General features: G+C 45.0%; 1 protein-coding gene across 1 annotated transcript in view; it reads right to left on the bottom strand.

Moving 5' to 3' along the window:
* Positions 1-12010, bottom strand: part of LOC115161950 (neurexin-3a-like) — a 739824-nt gene that overhangs the window by 594315 nt on the left and 133499 nt on the right. The window contains exon 6 of the mRNA XM_029712804.1: positions 2844-3145. Within this exon, the coding sequence (XP_029568664.1) occupies positions 2844-3145 (302 nt within the window). The remainder of the gene's footprint in view (positions 1-2843; positions 3146-12010) is intronic.

Here is a 12010-nt window from a genome sequence, read left to right as displayed (position 1 = left end):
AATTCCACACATGAGGAGTATTAAATATCATATACATATTGCAGTGAGATACTGGCTAAATACAAAATGAGTTGAGTGAATGGGGGTGCAACCATAAAGTGAGGCCCACCCCTCTAAGTTAGCTGGATGGAACATACCAAAGGCCAAGCACTACACACTCAGACCACACCAAAAGCCATGAGAGGGGGGGGTGGGTTCAAGGCAGGTGTAGCATACCAATCACCACACTAACATGCAGTGCACGCAAATAACAGCTTGAATGGCAGGTGAGAGTTGAGTGTTAGGTAGGTTTTCTGGAAAGCAAAGGATGAGAATGGTGTGAGAATGGAGGGAGAGGGGGAGAGGTTTAGGCATGTCATGCGCCACTGTCTACTGGAAACAACTGTCAGAGCTCCCATTGGTGACCTTTTGGGTTTTCCTTTCCTATTTTGTTGTAGTTGTAGTTGTGGAAAAGCTGCAGGCAGTTTGGTCAACAGTCATCAGCCAAAAGATAGGGAATGCATGGAGGCTTTAGTAAAACAGTATATCCCTAAAGAAAGACTAGATCTGGAGGGCTTTGGAAGAGAGGAAAAAGTTGTAGAAAAGTTGTAGAAAAGCAGAAAAGAAGGAGGAGAGAAGCTATTGTGAGAAACAGGAAGATGAAAGAGAGAGGGAGGGACAGGGGGAGGAAATCAAATATAAAGAAAGCCAAGAAATATCAAACACATTTCCAATTTTTTTGAGAATGTTGTCTAGAATGAAGAATCATAAAAAAGGAAGAGGAGAAGGAGGAGGGAAGGAAGGAAGAAAGGGAGGGATTAAAGAGGGGGAGGGAAGATGGGAAATAAAGAGGGGGAGGGAAGATGGGAAATAAAGAGGGGGAGGGAAGATGGGAAATAAAGAGGGGGAGGGAAGAGGGGAAATAGAGGGGAGGGAATAAAGAGGGGAGGGTAGATGGGAAATAAAGAGGGGAGGGAAGATAGGAAATAAAGAGGGAGAGGGAAGATGGGAAATAAAGAGGGGAGGGAAGAGGGGAAGGAAGAAAGAAAGGGAGGAAATAAAGAGGGGAGGGAAGAGGGGAAATAAAGAGGGAGAGGGAAGATGGGAAATAAAGAGGGGAGGGAAGATGGGAAATAAAGAGGGAGAGGGAAGATGGGAAATAAAGAGGGGGATGGAAGAGGGGAAGGAAGAAAGGGAGGATATAAAGAGGGGAGGGAAGAGGGGGGAGGAGGAGGGTGAAGGAAGGAGAACAGAAAACCCCAAAGGAAAATAGGAATGATATATACCAGACAATGGAGTTTGTTTACCATAGCGTGTCCAATGCCTGATTGCTTTGAGGAAAAGGGGGGAAGAAATGAAAATAAATAGTGAACCAGAGGGGTTGTTAATTAATAAAAAAAATGAAATAAACAATATGAATAAAGAATGATGAAGACTTTGGATTGGGTGTTGTTAGTACAATAGCTGGTTTGGCAATGGTCAGTAGGACAATGATTCATTCCATGAGTGAGTGGTTAGATGTCGTTTTCTACAAAAGCTTGTTCCCAGGGAGATAAAACAGAGAGAGTGATTGAGAAAGAGAAAGACTGGGGGATACTCAATGGACTATAACTCAATGTGTAAATCCAGACTGTTCCATAGGTAGAGGGATGAACCTTAGTCGTAGTAATATCAAAATGTTTCAAATGAAATGTAAAAAACAACATCTGACATTAATGTATTTTACAAAATATAGTCTAAATTAAAATTGTTACAAATTATAATCTAACTACAAATTCCTTACATCTCATAGTTGAAATCCATTGTCCTAGTCTATCTTTGGCCCCCTCACCTAGAGCCAGAAACCTCCCTCCATCCACTCTCACTGAGGAGGGGAAAGGGAACAAGACCTTGAATATTAACATATTTCAGAATGCGGATTTCTGGGCGATTTTACAGCTGAACTGAGATCAGTCTAGAGTAAACAGGAGCCATTGTGGTTGACTGGAGCTTCCCTCTGCCAGCAGCCACGATCAGGGAGAGATAGAGAGAGAGAGAGAGAGAGAGAGAGAGAGAGAGAGAGAGAGAGAGAGAGAGAGAAGCAATCTCCTGAACACATCAAAAGTGTGATGGCTTCTGGGAGAGAGAGAGAGAGACGGAGAGAGAGCGAGAGAGAGCGAGAGAAGCAATCTCCTGAACACATAAAATGTGTGATGGTTTCTGGTAGAGAGAGAGACAGAGAGAGAGAGAGAGAGAATAGTGGGGGGTTCTGCTCACAGAGGCAAACAGTGAGCCTTGATGGACAGAAGAAAATCCGACAGTAAATTGGTGCGCTTGGAATTCAGAAAATATGGAGAAAATTAATACGGGAAAGTAAGTCAAAGTAGGCATGAAATAAACAATGTTTTTAGTACATAGTAAGTCATTGCGATTAAAAATATAGAGTCTTAAGAAGAAAACAAAATCAAACGAACTGTAGGAATTCTTGTGAACTTTTCCATCTATGATCAACAAACTAAAAGAACAGGATAATGTATGACGCTCGATAAAAACTATTTAGGAACTGAACCCAATTAAGATTGAATTAATAACTAAACATATACGGGTCTTTCACCTAGTATCAGTTATCCTGCATATACTTTTACATATATATATATATATATATGTGTGTTTATATACGTGTTATACGTGTTAGCACCCTCCCTAGCCAAAATTTCCTGTCTCACCCTCCCTAGCCACAATTTCCTGTCTCACCCTCCCTAGCCACAATTTCCTGTCTCACCCTCCCTAGACAAAATTTCCTGTCTCACCCTCCCTAGCCACAATTTCCTGTCTCACCCTCCCGAGCCACTATTACCTGTCTCACCCTCCCTAGCCACTATTACCTGTCTGAGGTTACGCGTGACCTTGACTTCGTGCCAGGCATTGTCATTGAACTTCCCGTTGACAGGCTCCACGATGGCCTCGAAGGCCCCGGAGCCCAGGTTGATGACCAGGGACACGGCTCCGTCCTTCAGGGCCAGGTTGACGTAATCAGCAGACTTCCCTGTGTGGAGGATCAGACCATTGCGCTGCCACGTCTTGAAGGAGAGTGTGATCTCGTCGCTGGAGGACTGGATAGGGTTCTGGGACAGGTCGTAGCAGAAGTACTCAGAGCCGCGGAACGTGGCCACGTTCTCCTCCCGCGCTGCAAGGGAACAGAGATGTTAGAAACCAACGATAAAGATAAACCAAAGAGAAAAAGGAGGGAGAGGTTAGAACCTAATATAGAAAACAAAACAGAGAAACTTGAGATGTTATTAGCATGAAGACTCTCCAGATACCTAGGACATTCAAAAGATGTAGTCAAGACACAATTAAAGCAACCCCAGCATACACTTAGTCAGGCAATAATGAGCGCAACAGACACCAATAATACTGAGAAGATACAGGATAGACTGAGTTTCAGGGCAGCGTGGCAATCAAATATACATTTGGAGAGAAGGAGTGTCAGGCATAGCTATCGTCAAACATTATCAGAATGCTAATTTTGCAGCTGGAATTGGTATTTCCTGTGAAATGGCAGGATTGTGATAAAGGGTTATGCTTTAAATTCGATAGAAGGGAGGAGAGACAAAGAGGGCACGAGAGAGGGAGAGAGAGAGAGAGAGAAGGAGCGAGAGAGAAAAAGAGAAGGAGCGAGAGAGAGAGAGAGAGGAGAGAGAAGGAGCGAGAGAGAAAAAGAGAAGGAGCGAGAGAGAGAGAAGGAGAGAGAAGGAGCGAGGGAGAGAGAGAAAAAGAGAGAGAAAAAGAGAGAGTAGAGGGAGCATCAAGGAGATGAACATTGTTGAGCACATTCAGGCCTTGGCGAAAGAGAGAAAGACAGTGAGAGGGGACAGAGAGAGGAGACAGAGAGAGGAGACAGAGAGAGGGGAGTGGAGAGAAAGACAGAAGACAGATAGGGAATGAGACAAAAGAAGAGAGTGAATGGCTAGTGAGTAAGAAAGACAGAGGGTGAGGGAGGGAGGGAGGGAGGGAGGGAGGGAGAAAAAGAGTGCCGTCTGGAGCACTTATCTGTGAGATCATCTTCAATTAGCTCTCTGTCTGCAAAGTGGAGTGATGCTGGGGAGTGTGTGGGTTTAGCCATGGCCAGGCGGAATATATCAGAGCCAGCCAGCCAGTGCTAGCCGCTCCGCTCCATCTCTGGCTCTGGGCTACAACATGTTCTCTGCATACTCAATAAGGCCCTGGTCGACTGGAAATGGCTTCCGTCTTTGATCCTCTGAATAAAGCGGCTACAGAGTCTTCAGGCCTCATTTCCTCAAAAGGAATCCATTCCACAGTGAAAATGGCACTTGGCTAGAATGTGTGCCTCAGGCCCAGGTCCAGGGCTGAACGAGCAGAGGGTAATTTGACCCATAGACTTACATACAGGATTTCTATGATTTGACATCACAATAGGTCAACTGTCAGGTGCAGCCTGGGTGAAGCTAAACATTTGCCATAAGATAATAAATTATATTCATCTGACCAGCCTGGGTCAAAAACACGTCAAATAATGATTTAGCTTGGAGTTTTGAGACTATTCCAGTTCTATTGTATTGGAAAAACTACATTCAAGTGCAGCTCAAGTATATTGGAAGAATATATATATATATATATATATATAATATACACTGCTCAAAAAAATAAAGGGAACATTTAAACAACACAATGTAACTCCAAGTCAATCACACTTCTGTGAAATCAAACTGTCCACTTAGGAAGAAACACTGATTGACAATAAATTTCACATGCTGTTGTGCAAATGGAATAGACAACCGGTGGAAATTATAGGCAATTAGCAAGACACCCCCAATAAAGGAGTGGTTCTGCAGGTGGGGACTACAGACCACTTCTCAGTTCCTATGCTTCCTGGCTGATGTTTTGGTCACGTTTGAATGCTGGCGGTGCTTTCACTCTAGTGGTAGCATGAGACGGAGTCTACAACCCACACAAGTGGCTCAGGTAGTGCAGCTCATCCAGGATGGCACATCAATGCGAGCTGTGGCAAGAAGGTTTGCTGTGTCTGTCAGCGTAGTGTCCAGAGCATGGAGGCGCTACCAGGAGACAGACCAGTACATCAGGAGACGTGGAGGAGGCCGTAGGAGGGCAACAACCCAGCAGCAGGACCGCTACCTCCACCTTTGTGCAAGGAGGAGCAGGAGAAGCACTGCCAGAGCCCTGCAAAATGACCTCCAGCAGGCCACAAATGTGCATGACGTTTGGCATTTGCCAGAAAACACCAAGATTGGCAAATTCGCCACTGGCGCCCTGTGCTCTTCACAGATGAAAGCAGGTTCACACTGAGCACGTGACAGACGTGACAGAGTCTGGAGACGCCGTGGAGAACATTCTGCTGCCTGCAACATCCTCCAGCATGACCGGTTTGGCGGTGGGTCAGTCATGGTGTGGGGTGGCATTTCTTTGGGGGGCCGCACAGCCCTCCATGTGCTCGCCAGAGGTAGCCTGACTGCCATTAGGTACCGAGATGAGATCCTCAGACCCCTTGTGAGACCATATGCTGGTGCGGTTGGCCCTGGGTTCCTCCTAATGCAAGACAATGCTAGACCTCATGTGGCTGGAGTGTGTCAGCAGTTCCTGCAAGAGGAAGGCATTGATGCTATGGACTGGCCCGCCCGTTCCCCAGACCTGAATCCAATTGAGCACATCTGGGACATCAAGTCTCGCTCCATCCACCAACGTCACGTTGCACCACAGACTGTCCAGGAGTTGGCGGATGCTTTCGTCCAGGTCTGGGAGGAGATCCCTCAGGAGACCATCCGCCACCTCATTGGGAGTATGCCAGGCATTGTAGGGAGGTCATACAGGCATGTGGAGGCCACACACTCTACTGAGCCTCATTTTGACTTGTTTTAAGGAAATTACATCAAAGTTGGATCAGCCTGTAGTGTGGTTTTCCACTTTAATTTTGAGTGTGACTCCAAATCCAGACCTCCATGGGTTGATACATTGGATTTCCATTGATTATTCTTTTGTTGTCAGCACATTCAACTATGTAGATTCAGATCTAGGATGTGTTGTTTAAGTGTTCCCTTTATTTTTTTGAGCAGTATATATATATATATATATATAAACTCAGCAGAAAAAGAAATGTCCTCACTGTCAACTGCGTTTGTTTTCAGCAAACTTAACATGTCTAAATATTTGTATGAACATAACAAGATTCAACAACTGAGACATAAACTGAACAAGTTCCACAGACATGTGACTAACAGAAATGGAATAATGTGTCCCTGAACAAAGGGGGGGTGGGGGTCAAAATCAAAAGTTACAGTCAGCATCTGGTGTGGACACCAGCTGCATTGTCACGACTTCTGCCGAAGTCGGTTCCTCTCCTTGTTCGGGCGGTGTTAAGCGGTCGACGTCACCGGTCTTCTAGCCTTCGCCGATCCATTTTTCATTTTCCATTTGTTTTGTCTTGTTTTCCCACACACATGGTTTTCATTCCCTCATTACGTGTTGTGTGTTTAACCCTCTGTTCCTCCCATGTCTTTGTGTGGTACTGTTTGTTGTAAGTGCTTGTGCACATTGTTGTCTGGTGCGTGACGGATTTTGTACCCATTCTTTATTATTCTGGATGCCGCCCGATATATGCGTCTGACTTCGCTGCCACCAGTTATGCACCCCTTACATGCATTAAGTACTGCAGTGCATCTTCTCCTCATGGACTGCACCAGATTTGGCAGTTCTTGCTGTGAGATATTACCCCACACTTCCAGCAAGGCACCTGCAAGTTCCAATACATTTCTGGAGGGAATGGCCCTAGCCCTCACCCTCTGATCCAACAGGTGCCAGATGTGCTAAATGGGATTGAGATCCGGGCTTTTCGCTGGCCATGGCAGAACACTGACATGCCTGTCTTTCAGGAAATCACGCACAGAACGAGCAGTATGACTGGAGGGGCATGTCAGGATGAGCCTGAAGGAAGGGTACCACATGAGGGAGAAGGATGTCTTCCCTGTTACGCACAGTACTACGTTTGCCTGCAATGACAACAAGCTCAGTCTGATGATGCTGTGACACACCGCCCCAGACCATGACGGATCCTCCACCTCCAAATTGATCCCGCTCCAGAGTATAGACCTAAACGCGAAACCGACCATCACCCCTGGTGAAACAAAACCACAACTCGTCAGTGAAGAGCACTTTTTGCCAGTCCTGTCTGGTCCAGCAATGGTGGGTTTGTGCCCATAGGTGACGTTGTTGCCGGTGATGTCTGGTGCGTACCTGCCTTACAACAGGCCTACAAGTCCTCAGTCCACCCTCTCTCAGCCTATTGCGGACAGTCTGAGCACTGTTGGAGGGATTGCGCGTTCCTGGTGTAACCTGTGCAGGTGTTGTTACACATGGTCTTCCACTACGAGGACAATCAGCTGTCCGTCCTGTCTCCCTGTAGCGCTGTCTTAGGCGTCTCACAGTACGGACATTGCAATGTATTGCCCTGGCCACATCTGCAGTCCTCATGCGTCCTTGCAGAATGGCTAAGGCACATTCACACAGATGAGCATGGACCCTGGGCATCTTTATTTTGGTGTATTTCAGAGTCAGTAGAAAGGCCTCTTTATTGTCCTAGGTTCTCATAACTGTGACCTTAATTGCCTACCGTCTGTAAGCTGTTAGTGTATTAATGACCGTTCCACAGGTGCATGTTCATTGAACAAGCATGTAAAACAGTGGTTAAACCCTTTACAATGATGTTATTTGGATTTTCACAAATTATCTTTGAAAGACAGGGTCCTGAAAATGGGACATTTCTTTTCTTGCTGAGTTTATATATATATAGACATCAAAACTATGAAATAACACATATGGAATCATGTAGTAAACTAAAAAGTTTTAAACAAATCAAAATATAGTTTATATTTGGGATTCTTCAAAGTAGCCACCCTTTGCGTTGATGACCGCTTTGTACATACTTGGCATTCTTGGCATCAACCAGCTTCATTGGGTAGTCACCTGGAATGCATTTCAATTAACAGGTGTGCCTTGTTAAAAGTTAATATGTGGAATTTCTTTCCTTCTTAATGCATTTGAGCCAATCAGATGTGTTGTGACAAGGTAGGGTGGTATACAGAAGATAGCCCTATTTGGTAAAAGACCAAGTCCATATAATGGCAAGAACAGCTCAAATAAGCAAAGAGAAATGACAGTCCATCATTTCTTTAAGACATGAAGGTCAGTCAATACAGAACTTTTAAAGAACTTTTAAAGTTTCTTCAAGTGTAGTTGCAAAAATGTATGGTGTTGCTTCAATATATCCACATCATTTTCCTTTCTCATGATGCCATCTATTTTGTGAAGTGAACCAGTCCCTCCTGCAGCAAAGCACCCCCACAACATGATGCTGTCACCCCCGTGCTTCACGGTTGGGATGATGTTCTTCGGCTTGCAAGCCTCCCCCTTTTTCCTCCAAACATAACAAAGGTCATTATGGCCAAACAGTTCTATTTTTATTTCATCAGACGAGAGGACAATTCTCCAAAAAGTAGGATCTTTGTCACCATGTGCGGTAGCAAACCGCAGTCTGGCTTTTTTATGGCAGTTTTGGAGCAGTGGCTTCTTCCTTGCTGAGCGGCCTTTCAGGTTATGTTGATATAGGACTCTTTTTTACTGTAGATATAAATACTTTTGTACCTGTTTCCTCCACCATCTCCACAAGGTCCTTTGCTGTTGTTCTGGGATTGATTTGCGCTTTTCGCACCAAAGTACGTTCATCTCTAGGAGACAGAACGCGTCTACTTCCTCAGCAGTATGATGGCTGCGTGGTCCCATGTGTTCATACTTGCGTACTATTGTTTGTACAGATGAATGTGGTACCTTCAGGAGTTTGGAAATTGCTCCCAACGATGAACCAGACTTGTGGAGGTCTACAATTGTTTTTTCTGAGGTCTTGGCTGATTTCTTTTGATTTTCCCATGATGTCAAGCCAAGAGGCACTGAGTTTGAAGGCAGGCCTTGAAATACATTCACAGGTACACCTCCAACTGACTCAAATGATGTCAATTAGCCTATCAGAAGCTTCTAAAGCTATGACATAATTTTCATGAATTTTCCAAGCTGTTTAAAGGCACAGTCAACTTAGTGTATGTAAACTTCTGACCCACTTGAATTGTGATACAGTGAATTATAGGTGAAATAATCTGTCTGTAAATAACTGTTGGAAAAATTACTTGTCACCCAAAGTAGATGTCCTAACCGACTTGCCAAAACTATAGTTTGTAAACTTCCAACATCAACTATATCTATACTTCCAATATACTTGAGCTGCACTTGAATGTAGTTTTTCCAGTACAATACTATTCGAATAGTCTCAAACTCCAAGCTAAATCACTATTTGACGTGTTTTTGACCCAGGCAGGTCAGATTAATGTATTATCTTATGGCAAATGTTTAGGTTCACCCAGGCTCCACCTGACAGTTGACCTATTGTGAGGTCAAATCATAGAAATCCTGTATTTAATTATATGGGTCAAATTACCCTCTGCTCATTCTGTCCAATCAGCACTGGACCTGGGCCTGAGGCACACACTCTAGCCAAGTGTCATTTTCACTGTGGAGTGGATTCCTTTTGAGGAAATGAGGCCTGAAGACTCTGTAGCCACTTTATTCAGACGATCAGAAGCCATTTCCAGAGAAATCCAGTACATCATGTTTTAGCATTACTCCAGTTGTTAAACAGCAGCAAACTATTCCACTACTTACAGTACATGACCTCACAGAGTAAATAGACCATAGTGTTGGACATGGCACTTTGGCACACAGCCTTGGTACCAAACAATAAACAACATGCAACATTAAATCCTCTAGGCTAAATCCATTATGTTGTGATGGAAAAAGAGCACGCTAGAGTACGGAGAAAAAAACCTACCTGCGACACGACAGTTCTCACTTGCATTTAGACAAATAGACTCCCATGAAGAAACGTAAGTTAGCACCAGTTTGTTGAATGCTATTATATCAATGGTCCACCTAACTAAGCAAATCACAAGCTGTTTATCCAAACAGACACGACTCACAATGCAGAAACAAAAATTCCCGCTCCCCCTTGCCAGACATCTTATCTCTGGGTCGGAAGGGCAACCTGACATCACAGACACCCCTGCACCTCCTAATAACACCTCCCCTCATAGGCTCCTGTGATCAATTATTAATTAAGGCAAGTTGTCACGCCTTGATCTGTTTCGCCTGTCTTTGTGATTGTCTCCACCCCCCTCCAGGTGTCACCCATCTTCCCCTTTAACCACTGTGTATTTCTACCTGTGTTTTCTGTCTGTCTGTTGCCAGTTCGTCTTGTTTGTTCAAGCCTACCAGCGGTTTGTGTCTCAGCTCCTGCTTTTTCCAGTTTCTCGTCCTCCTGGTTTTTGACCCTTGCCTGTCCTGACCCTGTACCAGCCCGCCTGACCACTCTGCCTGTCTCTGAGCCTGCCTGCCATCCTGTACCTTTGCTCCACCTCTGGATTACCAACCTCTGCCTGACCTGAGCCTGCCTGCCGTCCTGTACCTTGGCCTCTACTCTGGATTATTGACCCCTGCCTGCCTTGACCTGTCGTTTGCCTGCCCCTGTTACAATAAACATTGTTACTTCAAACAGTCTGCACTTGGGTCTTACCTTGGTACATGATACAAGTGTTGTTTTAACTAAAGACCCGGCCAGGCCAGCGAGTCGCACCAGATGTTAGAGCTCATCCATTACCTCCACGCTCCTCAATACTTAATGAGCACGGCAAAGCAAGGGAACACACCCTGAGCTAAGAGACTGTCTTCATGACTGAGTTGGAGGGAAGGAACAGGAAGAGAGGAGAGACAGCTTGGGAAATACCCACTGAGGGAGATACAGTCTGGGGTTACGTAGAGGGAGGAAGGTGAGTTGTAGTGCAGACTTGAGATACTAGTGTGGGGGAAACCTTGTGGTATACGTTACTACTAGGGCACTTTTTGTTTTGGTGGAAGAAAGGGAAATGGGGAATGAAAACAAGCTTGTTTTAACGAGAGACCATACATGAGAGGCCAAGCACGAGAGGCCATACATGAGAGACCATACATGAGAGGCCAAGCACGAGAGGCCATACAGGAGAGACCATACATGAGAGGCCAAGCACGAGAGGCCATACAGGAGAGACCATACACGAGAGGCCATACACGAGAGGCCATACATGAGAGACCATGCATAAGAGGCCATACACGAGAGGCCATACATAAGAGACAATACACAAGAGGCCATACATGAGAGACCATACATGAGAGACCATACATGAGAGGCCATACACGAGAGACCATACACGAGAGGCCATACATGAGAGACAATACACGAGAGACCATACATGAGAGACCATACATGAGAGGCCATACACGAGAGACCATACACGAGAGGCCATACATGAGAGAACATACACGAGAGGCCATACATGAGAGGCCATACATGAGAGACCAAACATGAGAGGCCATACACGAGAGAGCATACATGAGGCCATACATGAGGCCATACATGAGAGGCCATACACAAGAGACCATACATGAGAGACCATACATGAGAGGCCATACACGAGAGACCATACATGAGGCCATACATGAGAGGCCATACATGAGAAGCCATACACGAGAGGCCATACATGAAAACCCACTACAGCCCAAATGACATCTGCTCAGTTAAAACAAAGCTAATTCAACGTTGAGTTTCCGCTCCTCTCAGATTCAGAGAGTTTAGTAGTCACATGTACAGGGTTGCAGGTGTGATTTCAGGGTACAGTGAAAATCTTAGGCTTCGAGCTCCAACATGCAGGACTAAGTGAAGTAACATTATGAAAAATGTCATAAAAAACAACAATATATACGTAGATAGAAATAGCACTGTATACATAATAACAACTGTGGCAGTGATGAATATATACATGACCATTGGGGTGGAGGTAAAGTAAAGACTATTGAGGCGGTGGGGGGGAATGACCATAGGGGTAGCAGCAGCATGACCATTGAGGTGGAGGTAAAGTAAAGACTATTGAGGGGGTGGGGG

The sequence above is a fragment of the Salmo trutta genome, chromosome 25 (assembly GCF_901001165.1).
Source record: "Salmo trutta chromosome 25, fSalTru1.1, whole genome shotgun sequence".
NCBI lineage: Eukaryota > Metazoa > Chordata > Actinopteri > Salmoniformes > Salmonidae > Salmo > Salmo trutta.
This window is presented reverse-complemented; position numbering and strand designations above follow the sequence as displayed.